Source organism: Rhincodon typus, chromosome 32 (genome assembly GCF_021869965.1).
Source record: "Rhincodon typus isolate 14 chromosome 32, sRhiTyp1.1, whole genome shotgun sequence".
NCBI lineage: Eukaryota > Metazoa > Chordata > Chondrichthyes > Orectolobiformes > Rhincodontidae > Rhincodon > Rhincodon typus.
In genome coordinates this window covers 9,585,229-9,612,493 of record NC_063363.1, presented here as the reverse complement: position 1 = coordinate 9,612,493, position 27,265 = coordinate 9,585,229, and the positions used below count along the sequence as shown (strand labels likewise).

At 39.8% G+C, this 27,265-nt stretch overlaps 1 protein-coding gene across 1 annotated transcript in view; it reads right to left on the bottom strand.

Moving 5' to 3' along the window:
• The window catches only part of LOC109927133 (NF-kappa-B inhibitor delta-like), a 126,383-nt gene that overhangs the window by 29,670 nt on the left and 69,448 nt on the right, over positions 1–27,265 (bottom strand). The window contains exons 3-7 of the mRNA XM_020527050.2: positions 24,402–24,444; positions 15,683–15,969; positions 12,485–12,756; positions 2,570–2,675; positions 373–519 (exon numbers count right to left, since the gene is read on the bottom strand). Coding sequence (XP_020382639.2) covers positions 373–519; positions 2,570–2,675; positions 12,485–12,756; positions 15,683–15,969; positions 24,402–24,444 — 855 coding nt within the window. The remainder of the gene's footprint in view (positions 1–372; positions 520–2,569; positions 2,676–12,484; positions 12,757–15,682; positions 15,970–24,401; positions 24,445–27,265) is intronic.

Below are 27,265 nucleotides of genomic sequence, written 5' to 3'. Positions count from 1 at the left end.
GTGCAGGCTTGATCCCAGACTGCTGTTACTCAGTAGGTGCTGATAGGTGGGGAATACCTGACGGTTAATGTTTATGTTTACAGATGCTGGAGGACTTACCATTCAGCTGCAGTATTTTTGTTTACATTTCAGATTTCCAGTAATTGCAATTTTGTCTTTTTAACACAGTGAGTGCCCGTGTGTGTTCACTGCTACAGGGAAACTGCAGAAATACTTTGGGAAGGTTTCAATCAGAAACCATTCAATTTCTGATTGAAATGCAGTATCTTGGTGCAATCCATTATATGTCTGGGATAGTATTAACAAATTATAGTTAAGATACCAAGCCATAGCTTTCATTATCAGTAGAGAAGAAGTAACAGATGTGCATACCTGAATGATACTCAGATGGCCATAGGTAGCAGCCAGATGTAGAAAGGTTTGTCCTCTGTCGTCAACAGCATGCAGGTCAGCACCGAACATAATCAGATCCCGTACAATCAGAGGCTGATTTGCGACCACAGCAACCAATAGGGGTGTCTGTGAATATTATAAGAGGATTTACTCTGTAGCCAGTATTGATGTAACAGGAACAGAATTAGGCTGTTTAGCCTCTTGAGTCTTTGCCCTCATTCCATTAGATCATGACTGATTTGAACCTCAGCTCCATTTACCCATCTTGATGTCATAAATTTTAATCCACCCCACTAAGTATTTTTTGAGGGTGAAACTGTTCCAGATTTCCACTACCCTTTGTGTCCTTACGTCACCCTTGTAGAGTCTGGTTCTAATTTTAACATTACACCAGCTACTTTCAGACTCATTCCTTCACTATCACCGCTCCAAAAGAAAAACCGACTTATCTCTATCTACTTTATCGAATTCTTTCATCTTCATTAATATTTTAATTAGAACACTATACTCAGGGAAGACAAGTCAATTCTATGGAACCCATCCTGAAAATAACTAACTATCTCTACTCTCTCCAAAGTCATCATATCCAGTTTAAGTGGGGTCTTGAGGTACAGTGGTAATATGCCTATCTCTGGTCCTGAAGGTCCAGGTCCAAAGTCCTACCTGCCCAAAATGCATGTCAGGTGGTACTTGAACTCGGCTTGTTACATCTCAATGAATTTGTTAAACATGACTTCCCTTTCACAAAACCATATTGCCTGTACCTTATGCCATCTTTGTTAATGGATTCTAGCAGCTGTAAACCTAACTGGCCTATAATTTCCTGCTTAAGGTCTCCTTCCATTTGTGAATAATGATGTTACATCTGTTTGGATTTATAATCTCTAATGTATTCATGTCCTTTAATGGATGTAGGCCACTAGGTCTAAGGATTTGCCAGCCTTTCATCCCATTAGTGTTCTTAGTACTTTTTCTCAACCTGATGGTCAAGCTACCACAGTCAATTGTTGTTTAAAAAAAAAGTCTGGGCACTTAGAAACAGAGAAAATAGGAGCAGGAGTAGGCAATTCAGCCTGTTTCATCCATTAGGAAACGCAATCTGCCCATCCCTACCTGGTCTGGCCAAGTGTCACCCTGGAGCCACAGCAATGACTGTTAACTGCCCTCTTGGCTCTATGGGATTGGCAACAAACACTGACCTAACACTCCATGAATGAATAAACAAAAACTTCATCAGCAACTAATTTATTGAAACTTCACTGTGCTGTCTCCAACTCATGTTGTTCTTAAATATGGAGATCAAATTGCACACAGTATTCCTGATATTCAGTTTAACCAAAGCCCTGTACAACCATAGTAAGACTATTTCCCCTGCAGTAAAGACCAGTAATCCATTTGACTTGCTAACAGCTCACTGTACTTGTATGCTAACCTTCTCCATTCCTTCTACATGTGTATTCACTGAATCATTGAGCAATCTGTGCTGAAGGCTGATGACTCTTTGCAAAAGCACAAGCTTCTTAACCTAGTTCCATGCTGACTTAATCTTTATTCGTGCTTCTGCTACTGTCCCACCTATGTAACTCAAACAATCAGACATAGTCCAGTTATTTCATTATCTGACAAGCTGTCATAAAATCTCTATTTATTTCAAAAGTGAGAAGACATTTCTCTAAGCATGGTGTGGTGATGAACTTGCCTTTAAGCCAAATGTCAATCTGACAACACGCTCCCAAACTCTTTCAGGTCTCTATGAAGGGGATAATGTGGGGTGGTGTGAGGAGGTGGGGAGAGGAATGTCAAAATTTTGTAAGAATGGAGCGATTTTATTCATATTACACTGTCCCAATAACACATCCTAACACTTTGTTTGCTTTTGCTTTAACCTTGCAGCACTAGTCCAGAAACCAAAGCAAGAGTAGGCCATTCAGCCCCTTGAGATTACTCCACCATTCAATGGCTGATTGGTTGATGGCTTTACCTCCACCTTCTTGGCTGAACCTTCCCAATAGCCTTTGAGTCACTTGAAGATTGAAGTCTGTCTAACATTTAGAGAATCACGTTCTTCATATGGGAAGTACATTTATGGATTTAGACAATCAAAAACTGTAAGACTATTTTGTGTAATAGTTCAGGCAAAATTATTTCATAAGAATGTGTTTTAAAGTTTGTATACCTTTCCCCGGTGTTCTTTAGTATCCAATCGTCTGAGCTCACGCATTCGTTCAGCAGCTGCATAGGCATGTTCCCGCATTCCTTTGGCTGCGTAGATGTGAAGGATTCTGAAATCAAAATTGGGCAATTGCTAATTACAATTGTTACATAACTTTATTTCTCCTATTACAGTTTAACAGTTTGGCACCCAGTCTTTAGAGAGATCTTCCAGTGGGACAGAATATTAAAGCATCAAAATACTAGTGTCACAGCAAGGAGGTATCAGCATGGCTTTCTAAAACTGATGCAGTGAACTGAGCGAAGGATGAGTGTATTATCATGGCGAAGACAGAGAGCCAGATGAATCATTGTATTTAGGGTCGCCCTGATGTATCTTCCTTAGTAGAACAGAAGGACACACAAAATTGCAGCAACAGTAGGCTGTTCAGCACCTCAAGCCTGCTCCACCATTTAGCAAGATAATGGATCTCCTAACTGCAATCTTAACTCTTCTTTCCTGCCAAACTGCACATCTCCAAAATAAAACTTTGAAGATCGAAAGCTGTCTAACACAGCCTTGAATATTCAATGAGCCAGCCTTACTGTTCTCTGAAGTTGTAAGTACTGTAAGGATTCAATAGAACATAAGAGCTAAGAACAGGAGTAGCCAGTTCAGCACCTGAGCCTGCTTTGCCATTTAATACAATTATGGCTGATCTCATCTCGGCTTCAAGTTTACTTTTCTGCCCACTCCCCATAACCCTTCAACCTACTACGGATTAAAATCTGTGGTCTCTCTCTTCCTTAAATTAAATTCTTCCAAGAAAAGAAATTTCTCCTCCTTTTCACCTGAATTAGGGAGAGTCCTTATTTGTAAACTGCACCGAGATAGATCTAACTTCCCTCCCTATTTGGGGAACTATCCTGTCAAAATCTTCCTTGTCTAACCCCCTCAGAATCTTGAGTTCTACCAAAATCATTCTCCCAAACTCCAGTGATTTATAGGCCCAACCTTTCCTCAATTCTTTCATCTCAGAAATCAACCTGGTGTATCTTCTCTGTGCAGGTAAATTCCTTTTTAACTGAGCTGTCGAACTCTGTGACAGATTATGACTTGTGTTCTGAACTGCAGGGCAGGGGTGAATATGAGGAAAAAAGGAAAGGAAAGAGAAAGAGTCACAGTAACACTATTTCTAAGACAGTTGCAAAGAGAGCTAGTTGGGTGACAATCCCACTCATAGAATATCATAGAACCCCTACAGTGTGGAAACAGGCCCTTCAGCCCAACAAGTCCACACCGACCCTCAGAGCATCCCACCCAGACCCATCCCCATGGAACCCACCTAATCTACACATCCCTGCACACTATGAGGGAATTTAGCATGGTAAATCCACCTAGCCTGCACATCATTGGACTGTGGGAGGAAACCGGAGCACTCAGAAGGAACCCATGCAAACACAGGGAGAATGTGCAAACTCCACACAGTCACCCAAGGGTGGAATTGAACCTGCGTCCCCAGTGCTGTGAGACAGTAGTACTAACCACTGAACCACCGTGCCACTCCATCAATTTCAAATATTAACTTAGCCCCTTTTATGGTTCTGTGTGGTTGATCACACGCCCAGGCCTCTGGTGATATAGCTGTAAGGCTCATGTGAACAGCTCGATCTGATATTTTTTAACCCACAACTGACATACAGAAACATTTGGATTTGGTCTTATTTTCTCCATCAACAGCAACAGCTTGCATTTATACCAGACCTTTAACATAGTAAAGCATCCCAAGGCAATTCACAAGAGGGTTACCAAACAAATTTGGTTTTGAGTCACCCAAGCCACAGAGGGAGATATTAAAATAATTGGCCAAAGAAGTAAGACACAAGGATGCTTTAAATAAGAACAGAGCCCGAGAGAGATATAGATGATTAGGGAGGGAATTCCAGAGCTTGGCTTCCAGGTAGCAGAAAGTGCAGTTCCAATGGTGGAGCAATGAAAATTACATCACAACTGGAATCATGATTCCAAGGTATTGTAGATATGTGGTTGGATTTTACACCCTGGAAAGAAATGCTGCTTTGAATAAAATGATTTGTTACAAAGCCTGTCGCTATGGCAATACCACAACAAGGCTGGGTCATACTGCCTGGCAGACTGACTTCATATCAGTGGACAGGAAGTAGCAGCCTTGAGAGTTGAAGGCCAGTCTAGTTGGCTGGTATCTTTAACAGTCCTAACAGAAGCAGCAGGTTTAACCCAGTGGTGAGCACTTTCACAGTAAAAGTCCCAGACTGTTACAGCATGAGGGATCATGCGTTGGGAGAGTGGACAGATTTTTGAGGGCAAGTGGGAAGGAACAAAGGGAGGGATGACAAGTTGGAAGGTGCCCCCTGATGTGCATAGAGCATCTTTTGCTAATTGCCTCCTTTCTTTCTGATTTTTCAAAGAAATCCTTTCAAAACTAGCCTTTGAACTTTGTTCACCTGTCACTGCCCATTAGAGCACAGGTGATGAATTGTGACACCAAACCATGATCATTTAGCATACTGTTCACTTATAAATGAAACCCTAGGATTCTTGTGGCACAATGGTAGTGTTCCTACCTCTTGGCCAGGAGACTTTCAAGACCCACCTACTCCAGGGGTGTGTAATGACATCTTTGAACAGGTTGATTAGAAAGTATAAATCAAACTGCTTTTAAAAATCAACCTCTACAAAGTCATTACTACCATTTTTTAATAGTTGCTCAGAAAGTATATTTTAAGAGCTTTTCCATATTCACTTTGCTCTGCTTAAGTGGATTGAGGGCCTTAATTGTTATTAAATTGAGCAGTTAAAGGTTTCAATAGGCTCAAGGATAGGCAGCTTGCTGGGCAGTTCACTCACCCTCCTGTACAGAGCACAGCTCAGGGGGTGGATGGGAAACAGGGGGCCTGTTAATAGGCATCTTTTACGTGGGTCCCCCAACCAAAACAAGCGTGCCAGCAGCCAAAAAAATCTAGCCCATGAAATTGCGTCAAACTTTCTTAATTCTCCTCGCCCATGTTTGATGATTTCTATTGAACGATGGTAGAAACTGAGTTGGAGGATTCCTAGTCAATTAATAAGTGAGTTCGGAGTTGCCATGAGCTGGATACAATCAATAACTTAGGGTTTGTTTGCCACTGTGATGTTAATTCATTCTCTGCATATGAAACAGTTTGAATTTTTGATCAATTTGTAGAGACAAATGTCAACGTGAATTTTCATCGGAAACAGCCGGGGTTAGATTTTTACCTTTAGTTCCCACACAGTATGAGACATTTTCCAAACAAACAAACTGTTCAGAGATGTTGTTATAATACTCTGGAGCCAAGTGAGATTTGAACACGGACCTTCTCAGAGGTAGGGACACTACCACTGCACCACGAGAGCCCCCCACCTTAGATAGCATTAGATTGTTCACTTTCAAGACGCACTCTTCACTTGCAGGGCCAACGTTTTATTGTCCATCTCTACATTCTGGAAGCAGATGATTGTAGATATTTTTATTCAACCCATTCAGATGTATCATGGCACACCTCTGCAGCAAGTGGGATTTGAAGCCAAGTCTCCTGTTTTAAAGATAGAGATACTACCACTACACCACAAGAATCACCCCTAGTCAGTATTAGATATTGTTAATCTTCTTGTTCAGACACGTTACAATACATGTTTAGGTCTGTTGGGACTTGAACCCAGACATAGGGGTATTATCACTGCAGCACAAGAGCCCTTCCTCGATAGTATTAGATTGCTCTCTCTTTATAGAATCCACATTTTTTTTTTGCATTGATTAATAAATGGGCATTTTAATTGAAACTAATTATTAATTGAATTTGGATCCTGTTTTGATTGAATAGCTCCAGGAGACACTGAGTTCAGAAAGGAGGGCAAAAGACTAGTTTACACAAAGACTGACAGCTACACAGAAGAGTTTATCACCAACTTTGCTTCCACTTGTATCTTAATATGCAGCCAAATCTCTTAGTGAGCTTTGTACCAAATTCCAAGACTTTTCTTTTAAAATGTAGGTATGAATAAAATGAAAGACAGTACAAATACGTGCATATGGTAACAGCGAAACTTGCAAACTGAAATTTTGTAAGTAAACCATCAGCAATTTTAACATAACTGGTATGGGAATCTTCCAGTTTTGTGCTATGGATATTTCTAAATGGATTTTCCTGACAATAATTCTTTTGTACAGACATTGGCAGTACATCAGGAGCCTAGGGTTTGTTGACAGTTAGCACCTGTATTGACAGTTGCTGGTAGCGCATTAAAAATGATCAAAATCATAAATCAGTCTCTCCTCTTCCATCGCCTATGTGCCTACAGAAAAAAGGTTTGTCAAAATTAAGTCGTAAATTACATCAACAATTAAGGATATTAAGAAATGTTGTAAATCAGGTGAGACTCATATGCTGCTTTTAAGACACATGAATTTCTCTTTTCTGTTTTGAAAATTATTGAAATCTCTTCATGACAATGACTCCCTGGAAATGTTACTGTGCCTTTACACTCACATTATCACCTTTGCTCCAATGTGAACCTGCTTCGAGTGTGCATTGTTTGCCAAAAGCCCCTAAAGGTCAGGTTGCTGACTTCCATCTGGTGAGAGTCCAAGTTGGATTGTCTGAATTTAAACTTGAATGCCTCAGTGCTCTGAGAACTAGGTCTTGGAGTGGGATAGATAATTTTACTTACACACGCTAGTTAGATTTTTGGCTTTTTCACCAGTTGTAAAATAGCCATTGTCACCTGGTAGCCTATTTTTGGTTTTTGTGACTTTGCTATGCTGCAGAAGGTGGTCAAGAAAGCTTAATGCTAATAATAGACACAATGAGGCAATGGGAGAATTTAATAAAAAGAGAAAAAGTATTCACATAATCAGACAATGCTAAAGGTAAAGTTCCCTCTCTGGAGATTTTGATTTCACCCATTGAGCTGACAACAGAATTATATAATGAGCTCTGTGTTATACTTTTATTATGTACATAACTCCACTTACGAGCATTTAACCGCTGATCATACTCATGTTACTGACAGTTGGATATATGCCAACAATGAACAGACTTAAATTAGCAATGTTTTTTGTAACACTTGAGTTGGAGATATTTTGTAACTGCTATGAATCTGAAGCAATATTGAATTACTTTCTTGACTAGTCTCTCTCACTTGAGAATTCAATGTTTTTAACTTGACTGCTTCACTCCTCATTCATACTACAGTTTCTGCATTGATGAAGGAAATTTTAGGGAATCTGGATTTGTTGGGTTTTTGGTTCTGTTTTATTTTATATCAGAATTTATTATGAATCCTGGCTTATCTCACTGAGACATCCAAGTGAATATCAATATTGGGATGATTATGTTATGAAATAAGAAAATTGATTAAACAAATTTATAACCGGTCATTGGGATTCCTCAATCCACTTTGCTGGCTGTACTCAAGGTTTCAATTTGCTCCCTCCGTAAGAATGTATGCACATCTTGTATTATCATACCATATTCTTTCTCATTCATTAATCTTCATAGATTGCAAGGAGCAGGTTTATTGAGGAAACAACAGCAGAGAGGTGTGACTAACATAAATAAAACAATCTCAATCTTAAACAAATCAAAGGGGAAGGAAGCTGTTGGGAGAGAAGATTCTGGCAAATTTCAACCTTTGTATTTTTTCAATGAAGTAACGCACAGGTAATGTATTGTGGCATTAAACTAGGATCATCTAGTTTACTGTTGGTTTGTTTATAAGTCAAATAATGTCTTAAATCAACTTCCACAAAAAGTTATTACTCCTACAATTTTTTTAAGTTTCTCAGAAATTGCATTTTAATGGTGTTTCTACCTTCACTTTTCTGTAAAACTGTCCAATGATTGCTATATACTGGGAACACAGGAACAGGAGGAGGCCATTCATGCCCTCAAGTCTGTTCTATGATTCGAATAGATTATGGCTGATCTGGGCCTCAGCTCCACTCACCTGCCTTGGTTACATATATCTTGGAGTCTTTACTGCACAAGAACCTATCAAACCCTGAAATAGAAGCTATTTTATTTAAAGAATAAGTTGAAAGTTGAACCGAAGGTTTCTAAAGAAAACCTCTACAATTCAGGTTTCTGAAGTTACTGATATAGAAGTGACTAGTGTTTGCAAAATGATTTATTTTAATTCCACTCTTCTCTGACTCAAAAACTCATGAGACTGAAGGAAGGCTGTGTGCAAATGTGTATTTATTTTGGTCTCTCTTTACATATGCTGTGAGATAACCCACCACTTATTGGCTTTTACAGGTGCTCTATTAGAACAAGACTAATCTTACATGGAGCACAAATACAATTGTAAATATTGCAAGAAGAATATTCTTTTTATCAATTGAATTAAAGCCATATTCTCTTTTGATTACGGTACTTCAACAATTGGGGCCAAGGTAAAATTTTTTGCTGACTACTCAAATGTTTCTGTTAGGATATTTTACACAGAATAAACAGCACGGAAACAGGCGATTTGGCTCAGCTTGTCTGCACTGGTGTTTATGATCCATGCTAGCTTCCTCCAACTCCTCCCTATTAATATTCTTCAACTCCTTCATGCTTTTACCTAGCTTCTGGGCTAATTGTCTCAAATATGCTTGTTGTAACACTCATATCATTTTCATTGGGTAAAGAAACCTCTCCTGAAGATCGTGCCAGATTAATCAGTGTCTAGAAGGCATTAATACCCTGTCTCAGAGACTTAGTTGTTTGGATTTTAAATCACATATATATTTAACATCCCCATATGGTAAGTTGCTGATCTCTGATAGAGTACCAACTTAACAAAGGACTGAATTGTAGAATCCCTACAGTACAAATAAAAGGTCATTCTCCCCATCAAGTCTGCATCAACCCTCCAACGAGCATCCCGCCTCCCACTCTATCTCTGTAATCCCATGTTTCCCATTCCCGCTAATCGACCTAGCTTGCACTTACCGGAACACTACAGGCAATTTCGCATGGCCAATCCACCTAACCTGCACATCTATGAACGGTGGGAGGAAACTGGAGCACCAGGCAGAAACCCACACAGACACAGGGAAAACGTATAAACTCCACACATATAGTCTCCAAGGCTGGAATCAAACCTGGATCTCTGGCACTATGAGGCAACAGTGCTAACTACTGACTCACCTTCCACAGCACCATATTGCTATGGAAGGTGAGTCAGTATCAGGCCAAACATTATTATTGGTTAACCATTAAGAGACAATATATTTCAGATTCCTGCTCTTCCTGACTCATCACTATGAGGAGAAAATAGGAGCTCAGAAATAGAAAAAGCACACATCTATTAGAATAAGACTATTTTGATGAAGAACAAAGAAGACAAAACTACCTTTCCTTTGTGGTTCTATTTAGACTTGAATGCTTATCTAAAAACTGCCATTTGATTCCCTGTACTGTAAAACATTAAATTCTCAAAGTCAGAAGTTACACATAACTTCAATTTATTGACAATTGCTGACTGTTGTTTAGCAACTGTTAAAGCAGAGAATATGACTTTAATCATAAACAAATAAGATGAAATTGATGCAAACATATTTCCGATGCTTTGAAGTCACATGGCACAGGCATGAAAAAGCCAATATAGTGGCGCCTTCTTGAGGCCAATATCTATTTGCTAGCATCAGAGTTACATTTCTCTTAACCAGTGTGCCACCTAATTCGACTCTGGTTGATTTAATTTCACTAAATTGTGTCAAAAGTTAAATGGGAGCACAGTTTGAACTTTATGACGATGAGATACAATAACACTAAAACAGAAGATCATTACACTCCTTCTTTAGACCTATCACTTCAATTGAGCCAAGTGAATTCAGCATTGAAAGATAAGGACCATTTATTTCACAATTCCAGTTCAAACCAACTATACTGATTCAAACAAAACTTGAAACATTATAAAGCATTGCTACTTTCATTGAATTATATAGAATATGTTGCACAGAACAGAATATTTATTCCATGTCTGTGTTTACGCTCAACACAAGTCTTATCTCGCCCTTTTTTAATCTAATCCTATTCATATAAACTTGGATGGCTTTTTCTCCCTCACACAGTGTTTTATCTTGCTTCCCCTTAAATGCATCATGATCATTTTATTCTATGATCAGGATTTTTGAACTATGTATTAAAACTATGAATTTGTCTCTTAGCCAATTTGGCTACTCAAGCTACAACAGAAATCAAACATATTATTGTCAAAAAAATGCTACACTGTAAGACTGCTACCACATGGAAGACAACTGACATTAGGTTGGGCTGACAAGAGGATCCTGACCAACTAAATATCATAACATGTCTTTTGGATTAGGAATGTTATCTAATAACAATAATTTAGAGCATAATATAATATTCATGCAATTTTATTCAAAGTTATTTTTGGAATAATTCTAAAGAACTTCATTGCATGATTTTTCTTTCATACAATTGCCAAAAAATAATGCACAATTAAAGTTCCTTTGCACCAACATTCGGGAAATTCTGGTAGATATATAGAATCCATTAAGCAGGTAAGAGCAATTACTATGGGCTATGGTAGGGATTTTTATTCTAACAGGTTTCTTGCCAATTCAATTAAATAAAACAATCTCCTTTATCTTGAAGTTAAGGTGAGACATTAATCATACAATCTCCTTACAAGCTATAATTCATTTCAATATGCTCAAAGTTTGCCCAAGCAAACATTCAGTAATGATAGGCTATTATTTGCATAGCTTAATGCAGAATCACTTAAAAGGAAAAGGTTCTGGTGTCAGAAATTTGCTGTCTAGCTAGAATGTGTTTTTATTTTATAAATGCAAAAATATTTCAACAAATTAATTATCTTAAAAGTTGTTCACTTGATTTTCTGCAACAGATTTTCTAACTGTTTTGTTGGATCAAAATACTGATACTTGTGTGAAACAGATTCTTTTATGACCACCCTGAGTTGAACCAATCTACCACAGAAATTGGCCATTTGGTAGAAAACAAAAAAACAGAGGTTGCTAGAAATGCTCAGCAGGTGTGCCAGCATCTGTAAGAAAAAATCAGAGTTCATATTTCAGGTTCAGTGATCCTTCCTCAGAACATCCCCAGTTCTGAGGAAAGGTCACCAGATCTGAAATGTTAACTCTGATCTTTTTCTTCACAGATGCTGTCAGACCTGCTGAGTATTTCCAGCAACTTCTGCTTTTGAGGCCGTTTGATAGTATTGCTTTTCATCAGGACAAGAATACTAATTTACTGTGAATTATAATGCTGAGTGCAATAGGAAATCCTTTGACACAATGACTTTTCCAGCAATATTTTTAAAAAGTAGTAAGGGTCTGACAACCAAATAAGATTAGTGAAATATTTTTTCACTTCGCTCTATTGGCAATGATAAAATGCAAAAGAGTTGTGAATATGCTTCAACTTTGGCGATTGTTCACTGTGTTCTACTGAGTAGGAAATTTCCTAATTATGTCTTTTTACAAACCATTTCTGACAGAAGTGGACAAGAGCTAGGGGTACTTTAAATTATTATGCGGTTGACAGATCAGTGTTGACCAGTGCCTTTCGGGAGGTGCTGCTGATTCAATATGAGCAATACCATTAATCCAATCCGTAAGTAAACTATTGCAAGTCAGGAACCGAGAAACATAGGTCCTCCATTTGGTAACGAGACAATCTCTCTGACTATTCTGAAATCATTGCTTTTAAACTGGTAAAAAAAAAATTTAGCCCTCAAAATAATATGAGAAACAATGAGATAAATACTGAATTCTTTGAAACAGCCATCACAGGCCACAAATTTCTTTAAATGACAATGCAATGGATTTCCCGCATAATCAGCTCACTCATACTATTCTAGACCTTTATTTCTGTTGTCTGGCTCTATTGTAAAGAAACATACGTGTCATTGTCTTCATCTTGCTGGAGCAGTTTTTCAATGGCCATGCTTGCAATGGTCCTTCTGGCATCTTCCAGCTCCATGAGCCCAGGCTCAGGAACAGAAATGGGCAGGGGTACAAACTGAGGTGGCATAGGCTGCAGTGAATTGCTCTGACACGGCGCCACTGGTGCCGGTAGCGATGAAAGTGTCTGGCTCCAAGAGAAGTAGCTGAGCGCAGGCTGCTGATCTGCAAGGTCCAACTGTGGAACACCACCTGGTGTGGGGGCCCTCGACTGTGGAGAAATCAGAGCAAATATTAACAGCTGCAAATTCTTTTCAAACACATCTGTAAGCAGTGACTAATATGCTGATTATCCTCTGTGGGCTTTGAGTGGAGCTCACTGCTAAGACTCTTGCCTTAGAAAGCTCCAGTCCTAGAGATACAAGCACAAAAGCATGTATGACACTCCAGTCCAATACTGAGGGACAGCTACACAGCGTGAGAGGTTAAACTGAAGCCCTTTAACTAGCTGTAATCAAGCCCACGACATTCTTTCAAAGAGACGAAGGATTCCCCTGGGTGTTCTGGTCAATATTCATCCTTCATCCAATGTTACTAATAAACAAATTATCAGGTCATCTACGTCCTTATTGTTTGTGGGATATTCCTGTGTACAGATCATCTGCCATGTTTAACATTACAATAGTGACTTCATTACAAAAGATTTTACTGGATAAAGGACTCTGGAACTCGTGAGGGAATGAACACTGCTGCACCAATTAAAATCATCCTTTCTCTGTGACTTTAAACGTGCTATTGCATTTCCTTTTGCCAATTTTCTCATTAATTAACTAGAACAGTGCTTAGGAAACCAGCTGGTGTATTTAGTCTCCAGTTATGAGCCATCAATCCCAACAGTGGTACTCATGAGATACTGAGCAGGGAGTAGGTATCTTCCTACATTTAAGAAGAAAAAAACCTCACAAAAAAATCATGTTCAAGCTTCTACAGCCCACCCCCTAAGAGTTCACAGAATCACAGAATTGTTACAGCACACAGCGAGGCCATTCAACCCAGCATGTCTATGCTGGTTCATTCCATGCTATTCTCCTGCCTTCTCCCTGCAACCCTTCACATTGCTGATTTTCAAATAACAGTCATCGAGTCATAGAGTTATACAGCATGGAAACAGACCCTTTGGTTCAACTCATCTGCACTGATCAGATGTGCCAATCTGACCTAGTCCCATTTGCCAAGATTTGGTCCATATTCCTCTAAACCCTTCCTATTCATATACCCATCCAGATACCTTTTAAATGGAACTGTACTTGCCTCTACCACTTCCTCTGGCAGCTCATTCCATACACACACCACCCTCAGCTTGGAAAGGTTACCCCTCAGGTTCTGTTTAAATCCTTCCCCTCTCACCTTAAACCTATGCCCTCTAGTTTTGGACTCTACTACCCTAGGAAAGAGACCTCAGCTATTCACCCTATTCATGCTCCTCACGATTTTATAAACCTCTATGAGGTCACCCATCATCCTTCGACACTCTAGAGAAAATATCTCTAATTCCCTTTTGAAAATGCCTCACTTGAAAATTATTTCATTTGAACAGTGACGGAATATGAATAGATGCTGCCTGACTTGCTGAGTCTTCCCAGAGCTTTCTGTTTTGATTTCAGATTTCCAGCATCCACAACATTTTATCGTCGCGTTCTATGATGGTTGAGTTGAGATGTTAGCATTCCTTCAGTATTACATTCATGTGCCAGCCTAGGGTTTTGTGCTCAAAGTTTCTGGAGTAGGATTTCCCATCAACTCTATCCACACTCCTCACAATTCAGAACACTTCTATCTGATCTCCTTTCAATCTAGCCCTCCTCCAATCAGACTTATTAAGTACAGAAAGCAGAAATGATCAGACACAGATGTCACTGGTGAAAGTGGCAACATAAACAATTTGTTTTTATGCTAATGGATATGACAGAGCATTGCAGATGTGTTTGGGAGCACTGATGGAGACATCACTGAAGTCATCAAGGCTGTGTCCAGCAGCAAACAAGGCATTTAATAACAGCTTCTACTGTTTAGACAGGTAAGCAGAACACGTATCTCAGGAAAAGACTATATAGTTTTAATCATTTTGCCACTGTAGCTGTGCATTCAGCAGCTCAGGCACTTCCTAACCCTTTCTCTTTCTCTTCTTTTAAGATGCTCCTTAAAATACACCATTTGGAACAAGTGCACAATGTTCGGCACCATTCATGACTCCTCAGATACTAAAGCAGTTCACATTCAAATGCAACAAGATCTGGACAATATTCAGACTGGGCCGACAAGTGACAAGTACCATTCACACCACACAAATACCAGGCAATGACCCTCTCCAATAAGGGACAATCTAACCACTGCCCCTTGACGTTCAATGGTGTTACCGTCACTGAATCCCCCGGTATCAACATCCTGGGGTTTACCCTTGATCAGAAAGACAACTTGGCTTGCCACGTAAATGCAGTGGCTACAAGTGCAGGTCAGAGGCTAGGAATATGTGGTGAGTAACTCACCTCCTGACTCCCAAAGCCTGACCACCATCTACAAGGCACAAGTCAGGAGTGTGATGAAATACTCCCCACTTGCCTGGATGAGTGCAGCCCCAATAACACTCAACAATCATGACACCATCCAGGACAAAGCACTCCCTCCACCACTGATGTGCAGTAGCATCAGTGTATAAAATCTGCAACAGGCACTGCAAAAATTTGACAAAGATCCTTAGACAGCACTTTCCAAAGCTATGATCATTTCCATTTAGAAGGACAAGGGCAGCAGGAACACCAACACCTGCAAGTTCCCCTCAAAGCCACTCACCAACCTGATTTGAGAATATATCTCCATCCCTTCACTGTTATTGGGTCAAAATCATGGAAATGCCTCACTAAGGGCATTGTGGGTCTTCCTACAACACATGGTTTGCAATGGTTCAAAAAGGCAGCTTTATAATGGGAAACTTGGGATGGGCAATAAATGCCTGCCCAGCCAGTAGTGCCCATGTCCCATGAGTGCAAAAAGAAGAAACCCATAACTTTTGTGTATACCGTATTATACCAAATGAGCCAGTAGTGAGCACAATCCTGTCCCCAGCCCCAATGTGTCTTCTAATATATTTTATAACAAATACTTTGTGTCAGCATATGAAAATCCTGGGTGTATCGTACCTGACAATTCATCCCAAAGTTGCTCAACAATGGTTGTGGAGTGTAAGACACCACTGAGGGAGGTCCCACAACTGCATAACTGGAACAGACAGGCTGCATACACATGTCTTGCATGTATGAGGGGTTTACTGTCTCATGTAAGGGGTATTCGGGACATGGTGACCACTGTGGCAACGGTTGCAGGGTAGCAGAAGATGATTGAGGCAGCCATGTAGTGTGGAAAGTTCCCTCTTCAGCATGTTGCACTGATGGTGAAGGAATATCAGCCTCTGGGAAGATAGGATGTCCTAAAAACAAACAAAAATAACACTGATCAATTTGACAGTATGTTTACATTCAATATATAAGAGCATATTAAGTGCAATGACATTAAAGAAGTTCATTGTGGGGTATGTTGCAATATCTTATATCATTATTACTCCATTACTTGCAAGTCAATTATAATCCTCTGTCTGAATTGCGGAATTAAAATCAACTCAAATACAATCAGGCTACATCATTTTGTTTGGAACTGTGTTGTTTCTTCCTGCTACTGTATTTAGAACATAGAATATAGAACATAGAACAGTACAGTACAGCACAGGCCCTTCGGCCCACGATGTTGTGCTGAACTTTTACCCTAAACCTAAGGTCTATCTAACCTCCACTGCTATCTTATATTATCATCCATATGCCTATCTAACAGCTGCTTAAATGCCCCTAATGAGGCCGACTCCACTACCCTCTCCGGCAATGCATTCCACTAAGGTCCATTTTCACATTGGATTTGAAAAGCAGGTTTCTGAAGTATAAAGGTTTAAATGTCTGAAATGTTAATGCTGAAGATTAACTTCAACACAGTCCAACAATAATGTCTTCTGTGTGTGGTGGGAGAACAGTTCAGGATCTCACAGGGGTAAGTACTGTCATCTGGGTCTCCCTCACAGTTATTGTTACAGACACTATCAGATGAATGTAACTTCCAAATGGTAGTTATCATAGGCAAGAACTTGTTTAAGGCAAGAACTTCTTCTCATTAAACCACCACGTGGATTTTCTCTAATGCTTTAATTCAGTCAGGGACTTGTTGATCCCTACCAGGAAAGATGTGGCAGCAAATTTACAAGATGGCTCATGCAACATAGTGAGGACTGGTGAGGATTCACCCTACAACAATTTCCCATTTGTGGCAACAGTGAAGAGAATGAGCGATAGTTTCCACTTTCTTAGAAGAGTAAGATTTAGGTCTTTAACGCTTCGGTTTTCTTTAATAACTCTTTAATTGTTTCTACACCTATCTCAGCCTTTCCACTTGCTTGAGGATACCAAGGTGAATTGGTAACATGAATGAAGTCACATCCATTTGAGAAATATTAGAATCTTTAATTCATAAATTGCTGCTAATTGTCAAACACTATATAGTGCCTGCAATCCCTTCTGTGGAATAAATTCTCTTAAGGGATTTGATGGCTGCTTCTGCGATGATGCTGCACAAATAATTAACTTTAATCCATCTTGAACAGGAATTGATAATCATATATTCTTCTTAAAATCAAACAATCTTTCTCAAGACTGACCACAGTCATTAAGGAAAGGGAGGTGCTAATTGTGATTCCTTTTGTTTTTTGCTATTTATATCACAATGAATCAGTTATTTCTTCTACAGAGTGAGCATGCCTGGTCAGAAGACTGATTGCTCTGTTCTGACACAACACTTTGTAGTTTCTATATATCCTTGGTGTATTCTTTGAAGAATACCAAGTCACCAGGGCTCTCGGTATAAATAGTTCCTTGCCAAAGACTCTTAAGTCTCATCACTCACAGTGAGGTGATTGTCTTGTTAAAAATACAGGCAAGATATTGGACTGTTGTACATATCGTCTGACCATCCTTTCAGACACTGTTTCCAGATCTGACAACATGCTTCATCCCATTCTGAGGCCTGCCTTTTCTCTTGCAACCTCCTTTCAGTAGTTAGCAAGTTAGGAGGCAGCGGCATAGTTGTAATGCCACTGAATTAGTAATCAGAAAACCCCAGGCTAATGGTTTGGAGAGTCCCAAATAGTGAAACTTGAATTGAATAAAAATCTGGAATAAAAAGTTAGCCTAATGGTGACGATGTAACAACTGCTGTAAAAATCTATGTTGTTTAGCCTGCGTGTGGTTCCAGATCCACAGCAATGAAATTGACTCAACAATAGCACGGATAGGGTGAATAGTCAAAGTTTTTTTTTCCCAGGAGAGGGGAGTCCAAAACTAGAGGGCATAGGTTTCAGCTGAGAGGGGAAAGATTTAAAGGGACCTAAGGGGCAACTTTTTCACACAGAGGGTGGTGTGTGTATGGAATGAGCTGCCAGAGGAAGTGGTGGAGGCTGGTACAATTACAACATTTATAAGGCATCTGGATAAGTATATAAATAGGTAGAGTTCTGAGGGGTATAGGCGAAATACTGGCAAATGGGACATGATTAATTTGGGATATCTGGTCGGCATGGACGAGTTGGACAGACGGGCTTGTTTCCATGCTGTAAATCAGAAACAATGACAGAAATTGCTGGAAGAGCTCAGCAGGTCTGGTAGCATCTGTGGACAGAAATCAGAGTTAACATTTCAGGTCAAGCAATTTCTGTTTTTGTGCCTGAAATGCCCATTTGACCTTTGCTAAGTCTGGTAGGATCTTGCCCACATGATCCACCATACCAAGGAATATCCTGAAATGCAATGCCATAGGTGATAGAAATACCCTCAAGATTTGCTTTTTTCTGTATCAATAGTGATCCTGGTGATTTGACCAGGAAATTTTTAATCATGGGTTAATTGCTTTAGCATCATCTTGTAGCTGATATGGGAATCAGCCTTTAATTTTCCCAATCCCAAGAAAAATTTTGGGAATTGACTTAGGAAATTAATTTGTGTGTTCAGCATCAGCAATCTCCTCTGCTTCACTGATCAATCTTAGCTTTAGGCATGCCCTTCTACTCTGTAAAGGACATCCTGATTTTGAATGATATAGGGACGCTCAAGGATTCCTGGTTGTTTATATTTCAGCTTGGCTATGAGCTGGCTTTTTACTTTTTGTTATGTTCTTCCAAGGCCTTGTAACTTCATAAATGGCAGCTGAAATGAGATTTGTTGAAGATATTTTACTTGGTCTGATAGATACAGGCTTCAGAGAGTTGCTACTTAGTTAAATCTTAGGTAAAACACTGGGTGACAAAGTGAATCAATGGTTAGCACTGCTACCTCACAGTGCCAGGGATTCAGGTTTGATTCCACCCTTGGGTAACTGTCTGTGTGGAGATTACACATTCTCCCCATGCCTGTGTGGGCTTCCTCTGGGTGCTCTGCTTTCCTTCCACAGTCCAAAGATGTGCAGGTTGGGTGGATTAACCATGCTAAATTGCCCAGGCAAGGTGAAATAGCCATAGAAAATGCAGATCTACAGAAATGGGCCTGGGTCTGGGTTGGATGCTCTTTAGAGTGTTGTTGTGGATTCGATGGGTTGAATGGTCTGCTTCTGCACTGTAAGGAATTCTGTGGCGTAGACATCCACTTAAAGCTTTATATGTCAATATCTGTTTTTGGTGTCATTTATTTTCCCCCAGGAAATTTATGGTACGTTCTTGTGGTCCTTCAATCTCTTGTATGCAGTGTTGCTTTCAGAATTTCTCCCTTTATGTGCAGGTTGTCTGTGTTTTGAGTGACAGGATGCTTTGGAACGGCTCCACAGTTGTGGCACCCTGCCCTGCCCTTGTCCCCAAGTGGACACCCTTCTCATTGGTGTGCCTCAGTCTCACTACACCAGAGGCATTTAGAAACGGTGCATCCTTCCACACCTGGAATGTTTTTGGGAATGGTAGGATAGATTCCATGCTACGCCCGAGCCATGGAACTGTTTCGGCATCTGGAAATGTTCTGCTGCTGTTTGTGACTTTGGGTCTTTGCTTCCTGCTGTCTGGACTCTTGCTCTGTTTTCCAGCTTGCTTTTGCTGCTGTTGCAATGTTTTGACATCTTAGTGAGTCTTTGAAATTTTCTTTACCTCTGTAAATTGGATGTTCTTTTTAACTATTAACATTGTAGTTTTGCTTTTCCTTTCCACTGCCACTATGTTTTATTTTGTGGTTGGTTTATAGAGGGTTTTTTGTTGCTGGAATCCGTAAGTAGTCTACCAAAAGCACGCTGCTTGAGCCCATTGTCTTTATGCAAGTACTGTTCACTTACAGCGAAGGATCTTGAGTTTGAGGCATTCAAAAGGGCATTAGAGACCAAGTTGGATAGAAACAATAAACAAGGGTTTAGGAAAAAAAAATGAAGGACAATGGCAAATGAAGGTCATGATGCTCATTTGAAGAGCCAGTAATGACTAGATAGGCTGAATGGCCTACTCCTGCACCATAATACTTCTGTGATTCTGCGATCTACACACATAAGACCTTCATAGGAGGTTCTGCTTCTTCAACCTGCCAGAACGTTTGACCTGGTCAGGGTCACATATTGCGTGTATTTTCTGATGTGAACATCATTACTCTACAAGACTGCCCCTGGCTATACAGGCTATTCCACACAGTTATGCATCACAAAATATAAATGTCCAATCCCACTCAAAACCACAGGAATTCTTGAGCATAGCAAAGAGAAATGATTAAGAAAAAGGCCAATTTGGAGCAGAGAAATTCTGGGATGTTTATCTCCTGTTCTTCATGAGGAGATAGTGATCTCCTGAAATAGGTTCATTAGCCCTGGTAATTCTTGGCTGTATCTGGATTTTGAAAGAGATGGTCATGGCTGTTACAAAATACATCCTTTTCATCCGGGCACAATTTTGTCATTTCCTTCTTAAGTACCTTGTGCTACCCAAATACTGTTTCAGCCGAGTCTCTATCTCATCACTGAAAGTCATGGTCCAGGGACAGCTATCACTATTTCTTTTCATTAACCCTGGTGATATCCTTCATCACCATGGTATTCCATTGTTCATTCTGTGTCCTTGTGTCTGAAAGATGTCTATTTTTCTTGGCTCCATGTGATCTGATTTTGCTTCCAGCAGGGTGCTTTTTTCCTACGGCAGCAATGCTTGTGTATTTTTTTAATTCGATTGTGGGGTGTGGGCATTGCTTGTTGGGCCAGCATTTATTGACTGTATCTAGTTTCTCTTGAAAAGGTAGTAGTGAACTCCTTCTTGAACACTACAGTCCATGTGCTGCAGGTAGACCCACAATGCCACTGGGGAGGGAACTCCAGGAGTTTGACCCAGTGATATGGTGATACATTTCAAAGTCAGAAATAGTGAGTGGCTTGGAGAGGAACTTGAAGGTGTTCCCATGTATCTGCTGCCCTTGTCCTTCTACATGGAAGTGGTCATGTGTTTGGAAGGTGGTGTCTTAGGATATTTTTTGAATTGCTGCAGTGTTTCTTGTGGATAGTACACACTGCAGCCTCTGAGGTCTGTGGAGGGAGTGAATATTTATGAATGTGCTAAGCAGGCGGTTTTGTCCTGGATGATGTCAAACTTCTTGATTGTAGTTGGAGCTGCACTCATCCAGGCAGATGGGGAGCATTCCATGGCAATCCTGCCCTTGCAGATGGCTTTTGGGAGCTAGGAGAGTGACTTGTCCCAGTATTCCCAGCTTCTGACTTGCTCTTCTAGCCACTGTACTTATGTGGTGAGTCCAGTTCAGTTTCTGGTCAATGATAACCCCCAGAATATTGATAGTGAAGGATTCAGTGATGGTAACATAATTGAATATCAATGGATGGCAGTTACATTGTCTCTTATTGGAAATGGTCATTACTTGGTATTTGTGTGGTGTGAATGTCACTTGTCACATGTCACTTGTCAGCCCAAGACTGGATATTGTCCACATCTTGTTGCATTTGAACAGGGACTGCTTCATTGTCGATAGAGTCACGAATGGTGCTGAACATTGTGCCATCAATGGCGAACATCCCCACTTCTGATGAAAGTCATTGATGAAGCAGCTGAGCATGTTTGGGCTTTGGACACTACTCTGAGGAACTCCTGCAGAGATATCCTGAAGCTGAGATGACTGACCTCTAACAAATACAATTATCTTTCTACATGCCAGGTATGATTCCAACCAGGAGAAAGTTTGCCTCTGATTCCCATTGATTCCTGTTTTGCTGGGGTGACTGGATGCCACATTTGGTCAAATGGAGTCTTGATGTCAAGGACTATCACTCTCACCTCATTTAATACATTATCCCTCATATATTAAGAAATTGAATGTGGATACCATGGAATTGAAGAATCCAATAGACATTTATTACAGTTAACTATTAAGTACAGACACTACATTCACAGGCACTTAAGTGTCTGGACTAACATTAAACTAATACAACAGAGGAGTGCTCTTCAAGTGGCATTTCATGCTTCAAGTGATCCTAAGGGTAAGATGGAGTATCGGACATTTATACTGTTTGTTAACCTGACATGATACAGTGATGATGTCATTAGCATACCTCTTAAGGGTATGCTGATACACTGTCATTCAGCAGTAAGGATTCCACAAGGTCATCTTTATGTTGAGATGGGAAAGATAGATATTAACTGAATATTTTGCATCAGTTTTTACCGTGGAGAAATTACTGGAGGGTACAGAACGCAGGGAAATAAATATTGATGTTTGAAAATAGTTCACAATACAGAAGAAGATATGCCAGAGGTCTTGGAAAGTATAAAGGTGGATAAATCTCCTGGACCTGATCTGGTGTATCCCAGGATGTTGTGGGAAGTTAGGGAGGAAATTGTGGGGCCCCTTTCAAAAATACTTGTATCATCTGTAAATGCGAGTGAGGTGCTGGATGACTGGAGAGTGGCTAATGTTGTACCTTTGCTGAAGAAGACCTGTAAGGAGAAGCGTGGGAATTACAGACCTGCGAGTCTGACTTCAGTAGTGGGAAAGTTGTTGAAGGTGATTTTGAAAGATAGGGTTTAGTATTTGGAGAAACAAGGAATAATTAGGGATAGTCAGCGTGGCTTTGTGTGAGGGAAATCATGTCTCACAAACTTGATTGAGCTTACTTAAGTGACCAAAATGATTGATGAGGGCAGAGCAGTAGATGTTGTTTACTTGGACTTTAGTAAAGCTTTAGACAAAGTTCCACATAGTAGACTAATTAGTCAAGTTAGATTACATGCGATTCAGAGTGAACTTGCCAATTGGATACAAAACTGGATCAGTAGAAGGAGACAGAGGGTGGTGGTGGAAGGTTGTTTTTTGGACTGGAGGCCTGTGACCAGCAGTGTTCTACAGGGATCAGTGTTGGGTCTACTCTTGTTTGTCATTTATATAAATAATTTCAATGAAAATATAGAACATGTGGTTAGTAAGTTTGTGGATTACACCAAAATTGGTGGTATAGTGGACAGTGTTGAAGGTTATCTAAGATTACAAAGAGATCTTGATCAATTGGATCAGTGGGCTGAAGGGTAGCAGATGGAATTTAATTTGGATAAATGTGACAGATTGCATTTTGGTAAAGCAAAGGCAAGACTTATTCAAAGTAGGGTCCTGGGTAGTGTTGTAGAACAGAGAGACACCTAAGGGTTCAGGTGAATAATTCTTTGAAGTTTGCATCACATGTAGACAGGTTAGTTAAAAAGGCTTTTAGCATACTTACCTTCATTACTCAGACCTTTGAGTGTAGGAATTGGGACGTCATGTTGAGGTTGTGCAGGACATTGGCAAGGCCTCTTCTGGAATACTGTGTCCAGTTCTGGTCACTCCGTTATAGGAAGAAAATTACCAAGCTGGAGAGGATTCGGAGAAGATTTACCAGGATGTTGCCAGGGATGGAAGGTTTGAGTTATAGGGAGAGACTGGAAAGGCTGGGACTTTTTTCACTAGAGTGTTGGAGGTTGAGGGGTATTAATCTTATACAGATTTTTAAAATCATCAAGGGTATAGATGAGGTGAATGGCAGGTGTCTTTTCCCTGTGAAGGGGGATTTCAAGACTAGGTGTCATATTTTTAAAGATAGAGGGGAAAGTTTTAAAAGGGACACGAGGGGCAACTTTTTTTTATATGGAGAGTGGTTCATGTGTGGAATGAATTTCCAGACGAAGTGGTGGATGAGGGCACAGTTGCAACATCTAAAAAGACGTTTGGATAAGTACATGAATAGGAAAGGTCTGGAGGGATTTGGGCCAAGCACAGACAGGTGGGACTAGTTTTGTTTGGTATTATAGTTGGCATGGACAGGTTGGACCAAAGGGTCTGTTTCTGTGCCGTTGGACCCTTTGATTCCAAAACTAGGCTTGGCTGATGGCTAGTTGCCAATTCTTTGCACAGAAGTGCCCATTTTTCAGAAAGAGACATTACTCAGAATGCCTCCCTTCATCTAATCTGAGGTTCACTTAGATGTGCTGGTGACAAAATAAGCCCCTATAAATATTCCATTCCTTATCTGTCTTTTTGAAAGGCAGTTGATCATAAAAACAAATGATGTGGTTATGTGGAAGCACTTGGCAATAAATGTATAAACACAATTGTATTAAGGTAAACAGAATGGCAGCTGGCAAAGAGATTTTAGTTTGCTGATAAAAGCAAATTCAACAAAAGAAAATCAATGTGACTCTGTAACAATTAACAAATAAATGGCTGTATGTGGGTAACTGAACAAGTAAAAAGTTCATTGCACCATTGTTCATTCTGAAATATGCCAGTTCGTTGTCACGATAATAAAGTTTGTTTTATAATTATGTAGGATGAATCTTACCTATTTGTGAATAGCATGTCATCGAAAGGTGTGGCAAAACCATCTGCTTGATATAAAAAGAAGTGTTAAGTTAGAAAAAAAATAACATGTATTGTCTTTTTGTAGCTGTAAATACAAGGTATTTGAAGGTGGTGAATGGGTTTGGTACATTTTCCATTGCAATGATTTAAACTAATACATCCATAAATAAAATATTGTAATTCAATCTAGCAGAGTTTGTTTAGTTCTATTTCATAAAGCACGTATCATGATTGGCATCGAAAGCACGTTCTGTGGTTCCCTCAACAGTACTTCTCGAACTCACAACCTCCACCAACAGAGAAATATTCTAAACAAATGCTTGGGAACATATCAAGTTGCTCTCTAAGTCACAGATTCTCCTGATTTGGAAACATGTTGATTATTTCTTCATTGTCACTGCATCAAAATCCTGGAACTTTCTCCCTTATATCACTCACAGTGTACCTACGCCACATCGACTGTAGCTGGTCAAGAAGGCAACTCACTGTTATTTTCTCAAGGACAATTAGGTTTGACCAATAAATGCTGGCCTAGCCAGCAATGCAGAAATCCCAAGAATTAGTTTACAGAACTTTTACACACTTTTCTTTTACTATTATGAGAGATGGACTGCTGATAGGGCAAATGACTGTTGTGATGTTTTGATTGATTTTTGGGAAATTTTAAACAAATAATGGCCATTCATGCTACACTGGTACTTACGTTATTCACTATAAATTAAATTAATATATAATTGTAAGAGTTTGTACACATCAAAGCTAGAGCTTGAAATGCAAATCTAGAGTTATGGCCAGTGCTACAATGCACATGGATCAACGAAAAAGGTTCCACGGGTACACTGATAACATCCATCTCCATCTCACTCATCTTTATCTCACCAGCATTTCTCCTGCCTCTCAGCTCTTTGTCAGTTTTCAATACTGGAAGAGGTGTAATTTCAACTTAGTTAAACATAAAGGCTGACTGAAGTCATTGTTTCTGGTCCCCATCATGAATATTGTTTTTGTGTCAGTGAATCCACCCTGATCCCTGGTCTTTGCTTCAGACTATACTTGAGAATTTTCAGCCTCAGCATTCTGTTTCAGCCTGAACTGGACTCTGACTCTTCATACTCTTTCACAAATGCCTCTGTAATATAACCCATTTCTATCCTTGCTTCCGGTTATAATCATAGCATAGATCTTCATCCATGCTTTTTTAACATCTCCAGTATTCCAACGCTCTTCTGGAAAGTCACTCACCTCCCACCTTCCATAAACTTTTGCTCATCCAGCATTGGTTACCTAGAATGTAAACTGCATCGCACCAGACCCTGTTCATCATCATACCTGTGCTCACCACCTTATGTTTTGTTGTCCAACTGTCAGTTTTGACATTTTAATTCTTATATTCAAAATTCTTCATTGTTATAACGGCTTGGGAATAACGCTTTGGGGTGACATTGGTCATAGCAGAAGCCAGTTTGAGATTTTGGTTGCCAAATTTCTCAAGTGAGATTCTGTACATTGGGTGTGAATGAATGTGATGCGGTTTATTGCTCATTTTGGGGCAATGTGGATTACGCAAAACGTCTGAGTGAAAAAAATTTTCAGATTGATTTTGCTGGCTCGAAACCAATAGTGGAAAGAAAGAAAATTCCCTAAAATGAAACTGTGAACGCATGTCAGCAACAGTTAGGTTGTACATATGTTACCTTTTATAAACCAAAAAAATTGTTAGTGGTATTCAGAAGGGAGCATCTCACACTGGATGTCTATTGACCCTGAAAAATTCCTCTGGAGGCTATCAAGCCAGGTCCAGGAGACTGAAGTAATTGATATAACTAATGATGCCACACTTGCCTATCCTTCACAAGTCCCACGTTTTCCACACCCGAGAACTCATCTACCTTCCTCTCAATGGCTTGCAGAGAAGTCAAATTTATTGTGTGTTCTTGCAAGCAACCTAATGAAACATTAAGCCATTCGCAACTTGTTTGTCACAATTTCGTGCTGTGGTGGTAAAACAGGAGCCACTGTACAGCACACATATAAACAGGGAGATACGAACACATGGGCTGTTTATCTGTCCCAAAATTCGTGCAGAAAATAATAAAGAAAAATAGACAAGCGGAGCTAATTAATTTGCATTCAGGTGTTCAGTATCCATCTATTGATGGGAATGAAGTCTTCTGATTTGCATGGAAGCTGCCACACCTTGTTGCTGTATAACTTGCAGTGTGTCATCATTTTCAAGCACACTTCTTACTCATTTGGCTGCACTTGCGATATCTCCTTTTGTGTTGCAGGACTACAAAAGAAATCACCTTATATTTGAGGTTTTTGGGACATTTAAGAATTAAAAGAAAAGCAAAATAAACTTAGGTTTTGCTTGTTATTCTACACTGAATCTGAGCAAATGACAGACCAGTGTGGAGGGCGCAATTCTATATTCATGGAGTAAGCTGCAGGCTTTGTCACCATTGCATATCTATAGAGTTGGATTTCCTCAAAGTACAGTGATTGTTCCTCTGCCTTAACTTCCACTATGGGTCTCAAGACCATAAGATCTAGGAGTAGAAGTAGGCCATTTGACTCATTGAGTCTGCTCCATGGCTAATATGTTTTTCAAAACCATTCTTCTGTCTTCTTCCCATCATCTTTGATCTCCTTACTAATCAAGAACCTGTCTTTCTCTGCCTTAAATACACTCAATGACCTGGCCTCCACAGCCCACTGTGATTCAACACTCTCTGGCTGAATAAACTTTCCCTCATCTCAATTCTAAAAGGGTCATCTCTTCAATCTGAGGGTGTACCCTTGGATCTAGTCTCCATGTCCACTCTATCCAGGCCTCTCTGTAAT